The following is a 20,410-nucleotide window of genomic DNA, read 5'->3' as shown; positions in this document are numbered from 1 at the left end:
GACATTTCGGGGCCCAGTGCAGAATGAAGACGGGGTGGTGCAAAAACGACTGAGGATTCCAGGACGGTGACTTGAGAGTGTAACAGAAGCACACTGCCCGTGCATCGGTGGGTGGGTGTGGCCTGCCCATGAAGACAATCCCTGCTGATCTGAGGAAAGGTGTGCTGTATGTCCTCAAGTCCCCTGCCCCGAGGGCTGTGGGCAGGTCCTATCTCCAGGGAGCCACCGAGAGCTGTACCCAGAGAGGAAACTCGGGGACTCCCTGGAGGAGACAGATGGGAGGCAGCCAGACGTCAGCGCAGTTCTAGGGCTGAAGATGGAAAAGAGGTGGCCTTGAGCTGTGGGGAGTGCCTGGGCGAGCCGATTCAAGGAGACGGACCTGGAAGCTCTAACTTGAGAGGCTGCTCACTGAAGTGCTACTTGCCACAGCAAAGCGGGCAGCGGGATGGCCAATGTCACGTCAAGGTCACACCGGTGACATCAGTGATGCAAACTGTATATCAGTGGTTCCTCCAGGACCGCAGGGAGCCTTTGGAAATGGTGCTTTTGAAGACAACTCTCAGCCCATGACACCATGCCCTTTGTCACTCGGGAGAGAGCAAAAGTAAGATCCAGAATTTTAAAGGAGGCATTCAATTTTGTTTACTAGGCATTTATACTCAAAGAAGGACTGACGTGATTATCAACATGGGGGTAGGATTATGAGTGCGTTTTATTTTCTTTTTTATACCTTTCTGTGTTTCCCAAATTCACTGCAGGACCAAACATGATGTGTAGGAAGTGGAGTGAAGTGAAGTCAAAGTCGCTCAGTCGTGTCCGACTCTTTGCGACCCCGTCCATGGAATTCTCTAGGCCAGAATACTGGAGTGGCTAGCCGTTCCCTTCTCCAGGGGATCTTCCCAGGGCAGGGATCGAACCGGGGTCTCCTGCATTGCAGATGGACTCTTTACCAACCGAGCTATCAGGAAAGACGACGAGGATGATAAACATGTTAATTTCAAGAGTGAACACCCCTCCAATGATTATACGCAAACGGCCAGTAAGCACGAAAAAAGACGCTCAACATCACTGTTATCAGAGAAATGCAAGTGGAAACCACAGTGAGATACCACCTCACACCCACTAGGATGGCGATTATAAAAAAAGCAGAAAATAGGCGTTGGCAAGGATGCGGAGGCATCAGAACTCTCACATCCCACTTGAGGGAATGGAAAATGGAAGACGGTCTGGCGGTTCCTCAAAAGGGACCTGCCACGTGACCCAGCAACCCCACTCCTAAGTGTGCCCAAAAGAACTGAAAACAAGTATTCAAACAACAACCTGTACATGATCATTCCTAGCGGTGCGTGTCTGCTAAGTCGCTTCAGCCGTGTCCGACTCTGCAACCCCATGGACTGTAGCCGGCCAGGCTCCTCTGTCCGTGGGATTTTCCAGGCAAGAACTCTGGAGTGGGACGCCGTGCCCTCCTCCAGGGGATCTTCCTGGCCCAGGGATCGAACCAGCATCTCTTACGCGTCTCCTGCCCTGGCAGGTGAGTTCTTTACCATTGAACCACCTGGGAAGCCCATTCATAGCAGTTCGGTTCAGTTCAGTCGCTCAGTCGTGTCTGACTCTTTGTGACCCCATGGACCGCAGCACTTGCTAAAGCCAAGAAACGGAAATCCAAATGTCCACCAACTGATGAATGGATCAACACAATGACGTCTATATTCACAAGGGAGTATTACTCAACCTGAACAAGAAATGAAATTGTGACACAGGCTACAATACGGATGAACCCTGATAACATTATGCGAAAGCAAGCCGGTCACCAAGGACCACATACAGGAGTCTTTCACTTGTAGGAAATGTCCAGGATGGGCAAATCCAAGGAGACAGAAAGTAAATGAATGGTCCCCGGGGGCCGAGGGAAGTGGGGGATGGGGAATGCTTGTTAATGGAACGAGTCTCTTTTTGCGATGATCAAACGTCCTGGAATTGGTGGTTATGTCTGCACACCCTTGAGACTAGCCTAAAACCACTGAATTCTATGCTTGAAAAGGGTAAATCTCACGGTTTGAGAAGTTCATCTTAATTTAAGGAAACAGAAAGCAAGATGCCACGTCGGAAGTCCTCTATCTCGTAGAGGGAAGCAGTCTGAGTCAGTAAAGAGTTGACCGTCCAGCACTAATCCGACAACCTGATGTGATTAACCACTTTTTTTGTTTGTTCTTGCTGTACCACATGGCATGTGGGATCCTCGTTCCCTGACCAGGGATCGAACCTGCGTCCACTGCAGTAGAAGCACGGGTCCTAACCAATGGATCCGTCAGGGAAGTTCCTTGATCAACCACTTGAAAGCTTCTGGAAGCTGCATTTGCTGATGATGAGGGCTGACTGTTGATTTATGTCTGTGAGTGGTGCCCAAGCAGCCACTTCCTGCCCTGTCTCCTTGGCTGCCCGGGGCCAGGTCCCCTGGGACCCCGGGCTCCCCCCACTCCTCCTGCTGGCTCCCCCACACCCCCAGACCCCGCCTGGCGAGGCACAGGGGACACACAGAGCGTCCTCCCAGATGCTTTCCTTGGCTCCACGATTTGCAGGAGCAGGAGCTGGCCCTTACATGTGTCCTTACATATGCATGTCTTCCATGTAATCTGCCAATGTGAGATTTCATCTTTCCCAGCATGCAGCCCCCATAAGCCAATGTTTATTCATTATCCCCGGATCTGTTTCCTATCGTCTATTTCAGAGGAGCCAAAAACAACATCTTAACTCAATAACAGAGCACCATCTGATGGCTTTCGTTCTCCAAAATGAGCCACGGCTCACTCGGCGGGGCGGCCCTTGGCTCCTGTCTGTGCCCCAGCTAGAGGGGGGCTCCTGGCTTGGCTAAGCATCCCTAGACTGGGTACCGAGGGAGAAACTGCGGGTCTGTCCTCTCTAGACTGACAGATGGTGGGTCAGGGTCCACCTGCACATCCTGGGAGCATCCCACCCCTTGCAGGGCATGACAACAGCATCTTCTGGGGCACTTAAGAGGCCGTCACTCATGGATGATGAGGACGGGACAGCCAATTACCTAAACAGGGTGCCCAGGCCCCAGCGCCTTTCTGCCAGCTCTGCAGGGGGAGGGGGGCCCAGCTCCTTGTATTTGGGGTGAGGCAGGACAGTCAGAGACAGAGATCACTAACTTTGGGTCAGTTGAAGGGACCACTCCCTGAACAATCTCCAGGAGCCAGACTCGAAGACACTGTAGCCTGGGGTGTTGGTACTTCCTTAGGTCTCCAAGTATCCCACCACCTTCCCTGCTGTCCACAAACTCGATGGTTTTAAAGAGACCTCATCCAGTAGAGATGGAAACGTTTAAAATGAGAGAAGCCCCATCACTGGAACTGAGATGAGCTGTGTATGAGAGGGAGAATGGTCGATACCATCCTCACGCAAAGTCCACCATCCTCCCATCCATCCATCAATTCATCCACACATCTACCCATCCATCCATCCATCTCTCCATCCACACATCCACCCATCCATCCATCCATCTCTCCACACATCCACCCATCCATCTTTTCATCCACCAATCCATCCATTCATCCACCCATCCATCCATCTCTCCATCCATCCACACATCCATCAATTCATCCACACATCCACCCACCCACTCATCCATTCACCCATCCACCCAAACCTTCACCCATGTGTCCATTCACCCATCTATCCAATCTCTCCACACATCCACTCATCCATCTATCAATCCATCCATTCATCCACCCATCCATCCATTTCTCCATCCATCCACCTACCCACCCATCCATCCAGCCAGTCATCCATTCACCCATCCACCTGACCACCCAAACCTTCACCCGCATGTCCCTCCACCCATCCATCCATTTACTCAAACTTTCACCCACCTGTCCATTTACTGCCCCTCCCTCATCTACTCATCCACCCCAGAAGGACCTTCTCAGCACTTGGTCCATCTCAGACCCCACGTCGTGTGTGAGGAATGCCACCATGAACTACTTGTATCCTCCTGGTTCTCTGCCCTCGTGGAAGGGTCACACACCTCGGTCAACCCACCTTACAAATCATATTTACAAACTAACTCACAGGCCCGCTCCTTCCATCCCCTTGGCTGGCACCAGGTACACAGATTATACCTGGCCCAGAGCAGAGGACGGCCCTGGGCCTGGCCCTGAGAGGTTTCCAAATGCTGGTGGGTCAGCCTGCAACGTGGGCAGGTAACAGTCTCAAGACAAGACAGCACAGGTGCTGTCCTTGAAACTCAGACAATGGGACAGCCCCACGGGGACAGGTCTGAACAGCAAGAAGGGGAGTGGGGAAGTACAGAGTCCCACGCGGAGCAGAGCACGGCTCTTCACCACCATCACAGACTGAACGATGTCCCCAGGCTCACAGGTTGAAGCCCTAATCCTCAGTATGACTGCATTTGGAAATAGGATCTTTAAGGAGATAATTAGAGTTAAATGAGGTCATAACTGTGGACCCTCAGCCAACAGAATCGGTGTGTTTGTGAGCAGAGGGGAGACACCAGGAATGTGCCGGCATGAAGGCCGCGTGAGGACACGGGGAGAAGGCAGCCGCCGGCTCGCCGAGGAGAGGACCCTCAGGAGGAGCCCGCCCTGCCTGCACCTGGCCCTCGGAGTCCCGCCTCCAGAACTCAGGAAGATAAACAGCTGCTGTTTAAGCCCCCTTGGTCTGCGGCATTTTGTCACAGCAGCCCTGCTCTGCCCACGGCCATCCACACAGGAGGCCCAGGGTGGGGGCAAGAGTTGCCCACCCCGGGTGAGACCCCTGCCCCCCAACCCCAGAAGCCTGGCTAGTAAGGACCACAGGAGGCCGAGGGGACCGCGGACAGAGCTGGAGACACCACATGCTGTGGTGCCAGGAGGGGCCGTGGAGGAGGAGGGCAGGGCTGGTACCCGGGTCAGCAGGTTGCCGCGGTAACCAAGGGCCGGCCACCACCGCCGCGGGGAGGGGAGAGGGGTCCCAGGGTGACACCAAGGACTGAATCCTCCCGACAGAAGCAGACAGACCTGCCAGAGCTCTATTTTGGGGGCGAGCCCGAGCGTGGAAACTGGTATTTAAAACACAGAGCAGCTGCCTGGAGTCAAGGCGCGCACACCCAGGCGGCGAGGCTCCAAGTGTATTTTAATAAAATGGCGTAAAAGAAAGAGGGCGGTGGTGGTGGTGGGGGGAGGCTGTGTGCTTCTGCCATGGTTGTTTAACAAAAACACGATCATTAGCAGCCAGGACAATGAGTCCCCATGTTTGCTTCATGCTCCGTTAGGGAACAGCTAGTAACGGGAAGCCAGCTCTCTCGTCGCTTATTAATATTTTGGATTACAGTTGTTTTAATAGAGTCATTTGCCTGTATTTTTAATTGTTCTAAAGATAACAAAAACATTCTATTTTGGAGCCGACCGTGCCCACTGTGGCATGTTGCAGACCGTTCGCATGCTCCTAACGGGACGTCTGTTTAAGCGGGACGGCGCTGGGCCCTGCCCCCGTGGCTGCACCCAGACCTGCTGGGAGATGCGGTGACAGCTCCTGCCTCGTCTCCCAGGGGGAAGGTGGGTCACGGCTTGGCCTCCTCTCCTGGTCAGAGAGCCCAGAGGCTCTGGCCTCTCAGCTGAAGGGGTGGCCGCGGCTGCAGCACGCGGAGCCCCTTGGCTGGTGGAGCACACGACCAGCCCGGGCACACTCCCCTCTCTCAGCCCTGCCCAGGCCCATCACACGATCATACCCACCCCCCAGCCACAGCGTCTGATTCCGGGGTGCGGGACTACAGATGACACAAAGTCAACCTAACCAAGGCCAGGCCTGGGATGTTTGCCGCGGAGGCAGGAAGACTCCATCTCCTATTAAAACCTCTCTGCTGGACGTGGACCGAGCAGGACTGAGCCCAGGGCAGCTGAAGACCAGGCTGAGAGATGAGCTGCCTGGAGAATAAAGCCGCCAGGCATGCAGAAGGTTTCCGCCCGGCTCAGCCCAGATCCCAGGGTGGGCCCAGGCTGTGGGCCTGATGGGGCGGCAGGGAGGACCTCAGGGCATGCTGCTGCAGGAGGGGGCTTCTGTGCCAGGACAGACTCTGGGGGGACCTGGGCCTGGGGTGCTGGGCCCCACATCCACTCACCATCCCACCCTCAAACTTGAGGAGGCTTTAAGACGGCAACTGAAAGTTTGGGGTGAGCCCGGGGCAGGCCTGGGGCCTGCAGTGGGGTACAGGGAGGGCTCTGGAGGGCATTGGGGGTCTAGAGCAGTCCCAGGGGTCTAGGGGTTCCAGGGGCTCCATCTCACGCCTTCTGCAGGCAGGATCACGTGGGTCTAGGGCACACGGGGCAACTTCACTGACAGTGACCAGCCGTGGCCTTGGCATCATTCCCACCAGGTCACGGCAGCTGAAACCAGAGATGAGCTAGACTTCCATTTACTGGGAGCAAGGAAATAAACGCTCAAACACCCCATCTGCCTCAGGGATTGTCCAGCTTTCAGGTGGGGGTCAAAGAGCAGGGGTCTCACTGTCAGCAGAGGAGCCCCTGATGGGCTGGGCCTCCCGCCACCCTGGAGAAGAACCTGGGCCACGGGTCTGCACCATGGCCCAAGTGACCCCCTAAGGGTGCGGGGACTCTGAGGGGTCTGCAGCAGTGGGGTGAGGCCGTGGGACCAGGGTAACTGTGAAGCAGAAACAGAGCTAGGATGAAGAGCAGCCTGTCAACGCCAAGGCTAACGACACAGATTCTTTCCTACCGGCTTTTTGCACCTCATCACAGCTCTGGTGGAGAGGGGGGGCGCCTCACGGAGCCCAGAGCCTGCCAGTCCTCTTGTGGTCACCTCAGCCACCTCTGGAATGCAAGGGGGAGGGGTGGTTAGACCAAGATCCACAGGGGCTGGGGGGAGGTGGGGGGAGCCAGCACGATATGGATCCACTCCCGCCGTCCAGAGTACCTCGTACCCTCAGAGCATCGAAGGGGTTGGCACTCCATCAAGGCTACCGGGGCACTGACTCTGTAGACCTAATTACCTAATATACCTAATTAACTGTCCACGTCCTCCAAATCGCCATCCTCCACACACACACTGCACCGTAACATCATTACCCATGGCACCTTGCTGTCAACTCTGGGCTGATGCGTGCAAACAGGTGCATCTGTATGAATCGGGACCCACCTCTGTCTCTCCCGCATCGAAAGAAGACAACTCTGCTCCCCCTCCGATGCTGCACACGCATCACCTGGAGGCTTCAAGTCCTTCCTGGGTGAAGAAACCCACACAGAGCCACCGTGCTCCCCTGGGGGAGGAGCCAGCCAGGAGCCAGGGGGATTGAGAAGGAGCCGGGGCTCCCCCCAGGTCCCCTTCACTCCAGGTGGACGCACGTGGGGATTAATCAGGATCCCGCGCTGGGCAACCCCACAGGGGGCTGCCCGAAAGCAGGCCTATGCCGGAGCAGAGAGCGTTACAAGTCTAAAAGGATCCACCCCCACCCAGCCTGGTGCTGAGACATGGGCGCTCAAGTAGGTGGTTAGCTCCTGCCCTGCTTACTCCAGCCCGGACGAGATGCCACAGAGAAAAGTCTACTGGAAACAGTAAGGAGTCAGAACCAAGGTCAAGATGAGCAAGTGCATCCCTTGTTAGAGAAATTAACCACCAAACTCTTCATAGAACCAAGTGGATATTAAATGCCAGCAAACCACCCAGTGACTCAAGGCCACCGTATCAGTATGCCCTTGGCTACCCTTGGCTTCTGCTCTTTGTCAATAGGTGACGAGAAATCAGTTGGTCCTGCTCACAGGCAAAAAGTGCCTTGAGTCGGGTTCCCCATCGCGCTGTTCCTTCCCTGAAACACTCACCTGTTGTTTAGTGCACGTGGGTGAGATCTGTAGCAACATGTTCGCTTTAAAACGTACAAAACTGTTGTTGTTTAGTCGCTCAGTCATGTCTGACTCTTTGTGACCCCAGGGACTGTAGCCCACCAGGCTCCTCTGTCCGTGGGATTTCCCAGGCAAGAATACTGGAGCAGTTTGCCACTTCCTCCTCCAGGGGATCTTCCCGACCTGCATCTCCTGCATTGGCAGGCGGATTCTTTACCACTGAACCACCAGTGAAGAAAGATATAAAAGTGGTCCTACACCAAAGAGAAAGCTTCTCAGGGCTCAAGCCAGCCAACTCTGTGCAGAAGGAGCTTGCTGCACGGAAACATTTAAAAAATACCTTCTCCCGTCTCCTGGATTTTATGTATACGCAACATAATTTTCAACCTTAAAAAACAGGCACTATAAAAAGTGCTAATTGTGAAAGCAAAGAATGGAGAAATTGGACTTTATTTAAAATTTTAAATTTTAACTTGTTAACAGACATGGAAAATAAAAAGGCTAAGTCACAGATTGGGAAAAGTCCTTGCAACAGATACCTGATCAAGGACTGATACACGGAATCGGTAGAAGACTCCTCCAAGCCGGTGATGGCAAGATAAAGAGCCCAGCTGAAAATGGACAGAACACCCGAGTGGATACTTGGCAAGAGAAGCTATAAATAAGGTAAGTAAGCACATGTTGCTCAGTTACTAGGTCGTGTCCAACTCTGAGACCCCATGGACTGCAGCACACCAGCCTCTTCTGTCCTCCACTATCGCCCAGAGTTTGCTCAAATTCATGTCCACTGATTCGGTGAGGCTATCTAACCATCTCATCCTCTGCCGCCCCCTTCTCCTTTTTGCCTTTAATCTTTCTCAGTATCAGGGTCTTTTCCAACAAGTCGGCTCTTTTCAACAGATGAAGCTATTGGAGCTTCAGCATCAGTCCTTCCAATGAATATTCAGGGTTGATGTCCTTTAGGATTGACTGGTTTGATTTCCTTGCAGTCCAAGGGACTCCCAAGAGTCTTCTTCAGCACCGCAATTTGAAAGCATCAGTTTTTTGTTGCTCAGCCTTCTTTATGATCCAACTCACCATCCATACATAACTACTGGAAAAAGCATAGCTTTGACTATATGGACCTTTGTAGTGTTTAATAACATTAGCCATCAGAACAATACAACTTATACCTATGGTAACATATTCTCCACACCCATCTGAAAGGCTGAAATTAGACTGATGTTATCAAATGTTGCTGAGAAGTGGAGCCACTGGAACGCTCACACACGGCCGGCTGGAGTACAAGATGGCACAGTAGTTTGGACAACTGTTTGGCAGTCTCTTATAAAATTAAACACACTCATATCTCGTGACCCTAGGTGCTTCCCCAAGAGAAAGGAAAAGACATCTGGAGAAAGACTTGTACAAAATGTGTGTAGCATCTTCAGTCATGAGCCCAGATTGAGAAGCAACCCAAACGTCCATTACCAAGAGCGTGCATAAACATCCTGGGGCATAAATATACAACGGAACACTCACTGACAACAACATTTACAGAGCCCCAACTTACACCCCTGCAATGGCACTCAGCAGCGTGAAACACGCCACGCTCAGGAGTACGTGCTCTAAGTTCCAGCTCTGAAACAACCACAGGCTACACCTATCTCTGGTGGCAAGCTACAACTGAGCAGAACCCTGTGGGGACTTGCTGGAGACAGAACCCCCACCCCTCGTGTACCTTGCCTCTTGTTTGTAGAAAAGCTTTAGGTTCCCAGGCCTTCCCCAAGTTCCAAAGCGCAAATTTAATTCAGAGAAATACAAAACCAAAGGGAAACAGTCAAGCCAGACGGAATAATAATAGTTTTGCTGTAAAACAAAGTCAAGGACCTTCAGTTCCTCCTCAAGGGCTATAGATGATATTATGAGCCACATTCTTGAGCTGTTGTGCAGATACTAAAACCCCCATCAGGCGGAAGAAGTTAACTGCACGCTGCCTACAAGCACATAGACCCTGGAGTGAATGGAACCATAAAGTTGATGGTTGAGATTCCAGAAACAACATGCTGTTAGCTCACCACCAACCAATCAGAGAACTGCACATGAGCCGGCCACGCCCCCCACAACCCTCTCCCTCACCCGTGGGGCTTTGAACTTGAGCTGCCCCTTCTCCTTGCTTTGTGACACCTTGCAATAAACACTGCATTTTCCCTCACCACAACCCAGTGTCAGTAGGCTGACTGTACTGCATGTTGGGTGAGTGGACCCAAGTTTGGTTCGGTGAAAGAATCAGAAGCAGGGTTGCCTCTGGTTGGCAGGAAGGTGACAGGAAAGCAGCCAGAGAGACCGTTTGGGGGCAATGGACATGTTTTCTCGACTGCAGTTGGAGACACAGGTGTACACATTTGTCCAAACGCACTGAACTCTACTACTACGTGGGCATTTTTACTGCATGTAAGTCACCACCTTTATAAAAGATGGTGCTAAGTCGCAATCTCAGAAAGCCAAAGGCAAAGAGAACCCAACAGGAGCCACTCTGGACTCCCCCACCCTAAGTGAAGTGAAAAGTGAAAGTCACTCAGTCATGTCTGACTCTCTGCAACCCCACGGAGGGTAGCCCACCAGGTTCCTCTGAGTTCTGAAAAGTGGAGAAAAGGAGGCAAAGCAAGGGTCAGAGACAAACAGCCTGAGACCTGGCCCATAACTGGGGGGTCTGAGGACGGAGGGGGGACCACCAGTCAAGGCATGCGGTGGCCTCCAGAACCTGGAAAGGGCAGATAAACGGACTGTCCCCAGAGGTCTCACAAAGCAACACAGCCCAGCCGACACCACCATGAGACCACCCTCCCTTCCACCGCACTCCTGAGCTCCAGAACCACAGGATATCACACTTGTGTTTGAAGCCACCACGTTCACGGAAAACATGTCCAGCTCCTGAGATCCTTAACCATAGTGTAGATCACACACTATCATGGTTATCCACATATAGCATGGATTGGAAGGACTGATGCTGAAGCTGAAGCTCCAGTACTTTGGCCACCTGATGCAAAGAGCTGACTCACTGGAAAAAACCTTGATGCTGGGAAAGATTGAGGGCAGGAGGAGAAGGGGACGACAGAGGATGAGATGGCTGAATGGCATCACTGACTCTACGAACATGAATTTGAGCAGTGTCCAGGAGATAGTGAAGGACAGGGAGCCTGGCATGCCGCTGTCCATGAGGTCACAAAGAACTGGACACGACTGAGCCACTGAACAACAACCCTCCCTCCCTCCAGGAAGCTGGTATTTTCTGGAGGACGCAGGGAGCAGGAAGGCCCAAACGACCCTCACACGTGGTCGCTCCGGGCTCTTCCGTGCAGGTGTGAAATTGCCAGCAATACCAGGCACCAACATGCCTGAGTCTCCAGTGGAAGCGTGGGGGCAGGAACCCAGTGACACTGAAGCTGTTAACTGGGAGAGGGAAGGAGGGCTGGATTTCCTCCGGGTCAGGAGGGGAGAGGCGAGGTGTCCAGCAACCTGGAAAGGCGAGTCAAGCTCACGGGCCGTGGCCTTGCCCTTCCCAGACCAGAGAGGCTGGACAGCTGCTCATAGGAGGGCACAGGTATGGGCCAGTGTGTGCTGGGCACTGTAAGGGTCAGGAAGTCCAGCCTGTACCAGGGGCTCAGGATATCATCACCAAACCCATGAAAACACGCTCCCATCTGCCCGCTGACCACTGGTCCATCTAGCTCAGCACAACCAGTCTTTCCTTTCAGGGTCGAGTGAGTGACAGCTCTGACCTTAACACCCCCACAAGATGGCAAAGGTGACCATCCCCCTCTGGGTTTAACCTGAGCAGGACTGTAGGAAGCTTAGCACAGACCGACACGCTCATAGAATCACATTCTCAGAAAAGGAACCAGCTGGGCTCCCTCCATGACAGCAGACCAGAGACACATCCCGCTTTTCCGGGCTCGCCTGTTCAGGACAGCTAATTTCCCGGTCAGACTGGCCCAGCGAGACCTGGACTGGGAACCTCGAACGGGCCACCAGACTGCCCACGGACACAGCAAAGCTACTGGCTGCAAAGCAAACGTGGCCAGTCCTGCCATGGGCGGCGTCCCAAGACTGGGATTCTATCAGAAGTGGGCAGGGCATGCGTTGACCAGGCTCTTATAAGAAACCACTGCTCTGCTCCAGCTCATCTATTTTTTCTCAGCACCCTTTTATATAAGTGGAGCCCTCTGAGCATTTTAATCCACTCATTCTTTTGGCAACCACATTCAGGGCGGGTGTCAGAGCTGTACCTGGGAGTTTGGGGAGGGGCTGGAATGACTTGCTTCGGTGAGCACCAACCTCTTTCTAGCAGTTTTCATTGAGACATCAAACCTCTTGTCCTCAGGGAGGGCCTGGCATAAGCCGGTGGGAAACGCAAAGCTGCCTGTTATGAAAGTTGGCGTGAGAGATCGATAGAATAGTTCCAAGCATTTAATCAACCCCGGAAGCCTTTTTCCAAAGGCTCGAACGCATAGTCCCAAGTTTCCTGGCAAGTGCACTGAGCGCCGTTTTAACGACACGCTTCCCGGCTGCTCCTCCCCCGCCGCGCAGGTTTCTGGCTCCAACAAAGGCCGGTCGGTTGGCGTCCGCCGCTCGGAGGGTCAGAGATGTCCTCGCCGGAGCACCTGCCGTACCTGTCGCGCACTCGACATCACCAACGACACCGACCCCAGGCCCGGGAGAGGTGGACCACGAGGGCGGGGTCCGCTTACCTGCCTGGCTGTCCCGGGGCTTGCAGTGGACCTCCTCCACACACTCAGCGGGGAACCATCCGATGTGGCCGCGGGAGCTGCCTTCCCAGAAGCCACCTTCGCCGATGCTCAGCACTGCACACGGAAAGGGGCGGGGTTAGTGGGCGGGGCTTGGGGGCGGCTCTGGTCCATTTGACGGCTGACCACGCCCCCTTCAGCGGGGGACCAGGGGCCTGGCAAAGCGTCCCTCGGAAGGTGCAGTGCGAAGCCTCTGAGCCCCCTCTGCCTGTTAGGCCTGGGTGCCAGGATGCAAGCGCTGGGCATCCCGGCGTCCTTGTATCTTGCAGCACAGGCATGTGACCACTGCGTCCTGTCCCTTCAGTGCCAGTTGAGACGGGAGGTTAGGAGCCTCCAAGTCCTCATCATCAGTTATTTCAAGGGTCAGAGTGGGGACACAGGCGACCCCGATGAAGAGAAGGAACCATGAGGTCCCGAGCTGGGGGCTGGAGAGCAAGAGTCTAGGCTCACAGGAAGTCCTAAGTTAGTCTGATGAAGCAGAAATCACAGCAGGAGATGGAGAAGCAGCCTGCCTGGCGGCTGCAGGACACCACCTGGGCTTGGAGCGGGCTGGCTGGTGCCCCTACATGGGCAGTCTCGGGCCTTCGCTGGCTTATTAATAAAGAACCCACGGATTATGTTGGTGCTACAAGCAGCAGGGGACAATATACAAGTCCTGAATATCCAACGGAAGGACTGATGCTGAAGCTGAAACTCCAGCACTTTGACCACCTGATGTGAAGAACTGACTCATTGGAAAAGACCCTGATGCTGGGGAAGATCGAAGGCAGGAGGAGAAGGGGATGACAGAGGATGAGATGGTTGGATGGCATCACTGACTCGATAGACATGAGTTTGAGCAAGCTCTGGGAGTTGGTGATGGACAGGGAAGCCTGGCGTGCTGCAGCCCATGGGGTTGCTAAGAGTCGGACACGAGTGAGCGACTGAACTGACTGACTGACAAGCAGCCGGGAGCCCGTGAAGGGCGGGCGTCACTGTGCACAGCGAAAGCAAGGGGCAAGGGCAGCGGGAGACTCAGCTGCTCTGCCTGCAGGGCTGAGCGCGCTGGGTTCCCCCTCCCTGGGCTCAGCGCTGGGTGCGCAAGGGCCTCAGACGGGGATGAAGCATATTTGTTTTTCAACTTGACCGATGCCAAGCGTCGGTGAGCAATGCAAATCCAAAGACAAGAGGGCCCAGGCACTGCCTGGACAAATGTTTGGGTTGTCAGGGATAAGAACTCGGTGGGGAGGTCTTTGTCTCTTAGGCCGGTGATGCTGGGCTGGGGGTGCTCCCTGCCCCCCCACAACGCCCTGGCTCCCTCAGAGCACGGCGGCGCCGCAGGAGGTCAGTATAGTCTCTACACATCTGAAGCTTCTGTAAATTACCTGGGAGCCCCAGGCACCAAGGCTGTGGAGGAGGGACCAGGACCACAGACCTCATCTTAAAATCCAAGACCAGATAAAGGACGCCTGGACCCATGAGTTTTGAAGGTCAACGGCACAGAGAACATCAGCCTTAAAAGTCCTTGCCTGATAATTCAAAGAAATGGCCGGAACGAATGAGATGGGCAAGCTCCCCACCGACCAGGATGATCATAATCCCTTGGACCACTTTCTCCAAAAATCGACGCTGGTCTCACGCTCGGTACAGCCCGGCTGATGTACACCAGGGGGGCCCAGCTCGGACGCAAGAGGGTCATCTCGGAGTGCTGCCCCGAATGGACAGCGGAGGACGGGGACCTGCCAGGGCGCCCACCCACCTGCCTTCTTGGTAGTGAGCCTTAGTAGGTAGTGTGAGCCTTAGCAGGCCTTAGTAGGTAGTTGTGAGCAGGTGTTAGAGGGTCTGGGGGAGGAGGGGCCGTCCAGGGAGACACCCGGGCAGCTCCTGGAACTCCTGCCTCAATTTCTCCACTTGTCGGAGCAGGAAAATGCTCCTCAGCTCAGAGCGGCCCCAGGTGTGAAAAGGACATGCTAACCTCACAGCAGGGCCCTCGGGCCATCACTGCGCACCGCCCCCCCCCCCCCCCCGGCTTGCCTCCCACCCCCTCCAGGGACTACACACCCAGACCCATGTAGAATCCGTATCGAGAACACGCTTCTGGACGTGACTGTTGGCACGAGATCGCGGAGAGAATGACCGGCTGTGGACAGCTGACTTGAGAGCGGGAAGATGCATGGGAGGATGTGGTCCGCTTGGGGACCCTTCCCAGTGACCTCGGGGGATAGAGGAGCCACAGTCTGTGGGCGAGGGAGGGAGAAAGGGCCCCGGTTGGTCCTGGGCCTCTGGTTCAGCAACGGTAGCTGGGGGTCCTCTCTACAGTGGCAGGAGGCAGGGAGGAGGCATGTGGAGGGGCGGGGCGGGGTCCCGTCTGGACCAGGCTGTGTGCTAAGTGAGGGACTCACTTCTGTCCCTCAGTGAGTCCAGTAGCTGACCCTTCTGGCTCATCTGGCCTTGCCGTGGGCCTGCACTCAGGGCGGTCTGTCCACCCACATCCCTGGGGAGGGGCTTAATGGCTCTACAGGCCAGGCCCCCCTGGTACAGCAAAGAGGGAGCCGGGTTGGGCTCACACATTAATTCTAGTTTTAAGTCACTGAAAAGTCAACATGTTACACCTGAGAAGCAATGGTCTTCACTGTCCTTTACTGGTCAGCCAGCTCCCAGAGGCCGAAAAAAACTGGCTGGAGAAGGTGCCAGGGGAGCCTCCGCCCCAAAAGCTGACCCCAGGCCCGGCCTTGTCCCCCCAAGACATGCACCCTCCCTCGTAAACAGAAAAACAATAATAACCACCCACGCTGGATTAGGCTGGCAAAATTAACACGCCCCCACTCCCACCCCAGCCCACCCTGCCTGGTAACTGAGGAAGGACCCGACTGAGGGGAGGGGCTGGCCTCTGGGTTAAGAGAGCCCAAGCCCCAGGCCTGCCCGCATTCTGCACCCAGTCCCGGATAGGCATGGACATCTACACCACCCAGAACTTCAAGCCATCATCACCAGGAGGAGCAGGACAGTGCCCTGTGCCCAGGCACCCCTCAGTTCAGAGAGATGTTGGGGTGCACTTTCCCAGGGGCACGGGCTCAATGTCCGCTGGGAACATTAAGACCTGCCTCGTAGGGCTGAGTGGAAAAGATGTGAATAAGATGAGAGCTTCGGGTGGTCAGCAGGACCCCAGGCCCACCCACCTGCCACCCGGACCCTGCAACTGGACACGATGAATCCCGAGGAGTCTGCCCGGTCTGGGGACTGCTGTTACAGCAGCCTGTGGACCCGATGCCTGTGGCCCACAGCTGCTGGGAGGTTTGCATGGAAAACGTGAGCTGTCCCCAGCGGAGAGCCTGACGAACGGCAGGCACCGATGAGTCTCCACCTGCATCTCCTCCTCTGTTATCACCTCTGACATGTGGACAAGGACATGTGGCCCCCAGACATGACATGACTGGCCCCTGGGTCACTGGGAGGGCTCCCCAGGCCCCTCCCAGGCCAGCCAGCTGCAGGCCCCAATCCCAGTCCTGAGGGGACAGCGAGGTGGAGGGATGGACCCATGGGGAGTAAAAGCCCAGGGCTGCAGGCTAGCTGGTTTCAGAGCTGGGCGGGGCCAGGAGACCCAGTGCCCTGTATCTGGGGGCCCCGGCTGAGGGGGTGCATGCAGACAGAGCAGCCCATTCAGGCCCGTTTTACCTTCAGGTGAGCCACCAGACCCCCGCCCCCTGGGCAGCTGACTGCAGATTCAGGGGTCACTCCTCCAGGAAGAGGTGCAGTTATTTTTAGCATCGCCGCCGCCCAAGGGTTAGCAGGCAACAGCTTGCTCAACACAGTGAGCCCCGGCGGCCTGCCCTTCCAGGCTTCCTCGGAATGGTGGCTGCCCCTAGAGGTGGCTCTCGTGGCCAGGGAACACTGCCTGCCTTCCACCTGGGAGGAGGGTTGGGGCAGGGGGCGGGTCACGGCTACAGCAGACGGACCCCCTGTGAGAGCTGCAGGAGGCCCGCGGGACCCGGGCGTCTCCGGCTCCTGGCGCCCCGTGGCCGCCAGCTCTCCCGGGAAGGGAGCTCCTGGGCACTTTCCACACCCGCCCCTCCCTCGGCCTGCAAGTTGGGGGCAGTGACAGAGATGTCCCCCCACCGCTTCCCCGGGCAGTAGCAGCCTTCTGAACTAATGCCGCCGTCAGGAGGCTCTTGTCCAGGGATGGCCAAGTGCTCAGCAAGGGCCTTTTAGCTGCCTTCCATCTGCACTCCGCACGAAGCCATGGGCAGGCACCTCCTTGGGCTCCAGCCAACCAGTCGGCAAAGGCTGTGCCCTGTGGGTGGGTGGTGGGCTGGCCAGATGGGGGCTCTCGTGGGGTCAACTGAAAATTAGCCCACATGCAGGGGGAAAAAAAGTCTACCCCACAATGGGCTCTGGTATTAAAATTCCACATAGCAAGTCATGTAGTTTAAATGCTTATACTTTAAAAGTTAGCAAAAATGTTGTGTTAAACTATGTAGAGACAATCAGGGACTTCCAAGCTCAAAGGCCCCCTGCCGAATCCCACCCTGAAAGCAGCCAGAAACCCCGTGTGTGTGTAGTCAGTTGGGTATGGCTCTGTGTGACCCCACGGACTGCAGCCCGCCAGGCTCCTCTGTCCAGGGGTTCTCCAGCAAGAATGCTGGAGTGGGCTGCCATTTCCTCCTCCAGGGGATCTTCCCGACCCAGGGATCGAACCCCTGTCTCTTACGTCTCTTGCACTGGCAGGCAGGTTCTTTACCGTAGAACGTGGATAGAAGTAGGCGGGCCTGGTGGGCAGCATGCTCGCTGAGGACAAAGGAGAGGGGAGCTGGACAAAGAAGCCCCTTCTGCACGGCTTGTAGGCTGAACTCAGGGTGGTGTCCAGGGCAGGGCTGTCGGGGGGCACGTGAAGAGAAACCTGTGTTCTGAGTCAGCTGCAGAACCAGAATGAGGAAGCCAGGAATGCAGCCAGCTGGAAGCGAGTGGAGGTGTCCCCACCAGGGAGAGAGCCAGAGAGGGGCTGGCAAGCTTGGCACCCCCACGGCTCTGAGCAGATGCAGAGCAGCTCAGCTCAAGTTGGGGACCTGAGCTGTCACCCAGGCAACCCTCCACAACGAGAGAAAGAGAAGGAACTGAAGCCATCGCCACCGCCTAACACCCTGATGTCCAGAACGCAACAGAAGATTACCGGACATGAAGACCCCAGAGGATGAGGTCCATACTCCAGAGGAGAGAAAACCCGGCGAGCCCGCCCGGACCCTCAAGGAGAGACGACAGACGGGGATTTCAGAGGGGCGGCGACACCCACCCTCGCTGGGTGGGTTAAACACCGCGTGCTTCCAAAGGAGTGAAAATCTCAACAGAGCAACAGAAAGGCTTAGCAAATAGAAAGAAACTATAAAAGAAAAAAATACGCATGGAAACCGCAGAGTTTAAACATGTTATTCCCGAAACTGAAAAATTCACAAGATGGACTTAACAGAGACGAGGACGTTTCGAAAGAAAGAGCAAGTGAACTTGAAAACAGACTCATAGCAATGACCCGAGGTTAAAAAAAATGATGGGAATGAAATGAACAGAGCCCCTGGGACTTGTTGATGCCACCAGATGGTCAAGTTTGCAGGCATCTGGACCAGCAGAAGGAGCTGAGAGGGAGAACGGGGCCCAGCTGTCCTCGGAAACATATAAATCCAGGTGATGTTGGCCAGATGGCTGCACCGGGCAGAGGAGGAAGCAGGTCACTGCCTGGTCAAGGCCAGATGGGTTGAACTTGACCGACTGAGCCTGCAAGGGCACACTCTGCTGCCTGCCACGCGTCTTCTGGAAGCCTGTCCTCCAGCATCCGGGTGGGGTGGGGTGCGCCCTTTCCTGCTCCCCCGGTGAGCTCAGCCGCCCCCACGTGGACACCTGCACCTCCCATCTGTGGCCTCCAGGACAGAAAATTCTCCCTAAGGGCCTCACACACCTCCTCTCCCTGGGAAACCATCGCTGGCTCCCCAGGACCCTGGAAACAGAGTCTGACTCTTGGCACGCATGAGGCTTTTCACCTCCATTTCCCAGGATGCTTTGGGCATCCTTACGTCTCACCTTGGAATGCCGCAGGCCCCCAGGCTGAACCAGTCTCCTGATGCCCTTCCCGGAGCCCCAGGACGTGTCTGAATCTGTCCCGTGCTCGGCCCAATCCCCGCACCACCCACCCCTGAGGCCCTGTCGACGCCTCGCCCGGCCCTCCCCTGCCGTCTCTGCAGTGGACTCCCACGCCAGGCGGGCACAAGCCGACCCTCCCGATGGACAGGAGAGTCGCCGAGGCCGCACTGCAAGGACCACTCGAATCCCCTTTCCGCCCTCTCAGGACTCTGTGTCTCCACAGGGGGCCCTGCGGAAGCAATGCCCTGGGGGTCAGCTGAGGCCAAGGCACCCCGGTGACCCCGCCCCGGAAGCAGAGTGGACACTGACCTTTGACCCTGTCGCCACGGTGCAGGGGGATCTCGCCATCGACCTGGGGTTGGTATGGCTTGACGACAACGAAGAGCCTCCCAGGCACCGCACTGTACAGCTTCCGTCTGGGCCCCGGGTACTCGAAGGCGGAGAGCGTGTCCTTGTTGGCTCCTGGCGGGAAAGCTGGGCTGCGGCATGGAAGGGGGGACAGAGAGAGGGGGTCACGGCCTGAGACGTGGCAGGGACGCTGCAGACCCGCGGCCCGTCCCTTCAGGACAAGCGTCCAGCCCCAAGCAGTCACAGCGGAGCTCCGGGTTCTAGACGGGGCTGGAGACGTGAAGACGCATTTGTGGTTAAAAGACGCAGGTAATTCCAGCAATCCCACCTCTGGGAAGGTACGTAAAGAGTGAAAAAAGGGTTTCGAACAGATGTCTGCACACCACGTGCACGGCAGCGTGACTCTCAAAAGATGACCCAAGTGTCCACTGATGGATGAACCGAGGCCCAAAATGTGGTCCATCCACACAGTGGAATGTTGTTCAGACTTAAAAAAAGGGAGATTCTGTCACAGGCGACACCATGAATGGAACCTGAGGACGTTCCGCCGCTTAAGGGAAGCCAGTCGCAGAAGGACAGGTAACGCCTGACTCCACCAGGACAGGCAACCCGAGCAGTCAGATCAATGACCAGGACGGGCGCGGGGGCGGGGCTGGAAGCGAGCCTTTAAAGGGGACGGGGTTTCGGCTTCGGAGCAAGTTCTAGAACGGATGGAGAGGACGGGTGCACGACAACGTGAACATTCACGCCACTGAACTGCACACCTAAAGATGCTTCCGGTGGAAAATGTCACGTGCATTTTTCCATACAGAGACTCCAGAGGAGCGGCAACTGAGGCAGGCCCTGGGTGTCTGCCGTCTCACCCGTCTCACTCTAAGTGCCAACCACGCTGGGCAAGGCATCACCCAGAACCCGCTGGCACAAGATTTCACCATCCCGGGGCAAGCGGCCCCGCCCGACTGCCCCGGAGACATTTCACAAGTGGGGCTTGAATGCGTTCCTGTTTTATGTGAGTATTTTACAAAGAGCGTGTGTTTCCAGAGTAACTTCTGGGCCTGACACTGAGAGTGGATGCCTAACTTAATGGCACAGTGGTGGAACGAGAGAGAGACGGAGTGAGTGAGGGAGAAGCTCAAGCTCCCAGAGAAACGTGCAAAGTGGTTTCCGTAACGACAGCCCCGTCTTTGTGACAGTGACGGGTGACCAGGGCTGACTCCTGGGAGGGGAGGAGAGCACGCGCTCATAGCGGTGACCTTGAGGAGTCACACTGAGCTCTCCTTCGGGGGGAGGGCGGTCTTC

General features: G+C 55.8%; 1 protein-coding gene across 1 annotated transcript in view; it reads right to left on the bottom strand.

Moving 5' to 3' along the window:
* SHANK2 (SH3 and multiple ankyrin repeat domains 2) overlaps positions 1-20,410 on the bottom strand; it is a 552,597-nt gene that overhangs the window by 273,149 nt on the left and 259,038 nt on the right. The window contains exons 12-13 of the mRNA XM_061161522.1: positions 19,073-19,242; positions 12,602-12,715 (exon numbers count right to left, since the gene is read on the bottom strand). Of these exons, the coding sequence (XP_061017505.1) occupies positions 12,602-12,715; positions 19,073-19,242 (284 nt within the window). The remainder of the gene's footprint in view (positions 1-12,601; positions 12,716-19,072; positions 19,243-20,410) is intronic.

The sequence above is a fragment of the Dama dama genome, chromosome 2 (genome assembly GCF_033118175.1).
Source record: "Dama dama isolate Ldn47 chromosome 2, ASM3311817v1, whole genome shotgun sequence".
In the NCBI taxonomy this organism is placed as follows: domain Eukaryota; kingdom Metazoa; phylum Chordata; class Mammalia; order Artiodactyla; family Cervidae; genus Dama; species Dama dama.
The sequence above is the reverse complement of the archived record's forward strand: the minus strand, read 5'-3'. Positions and strand labels throughout refer to the sequence as shown.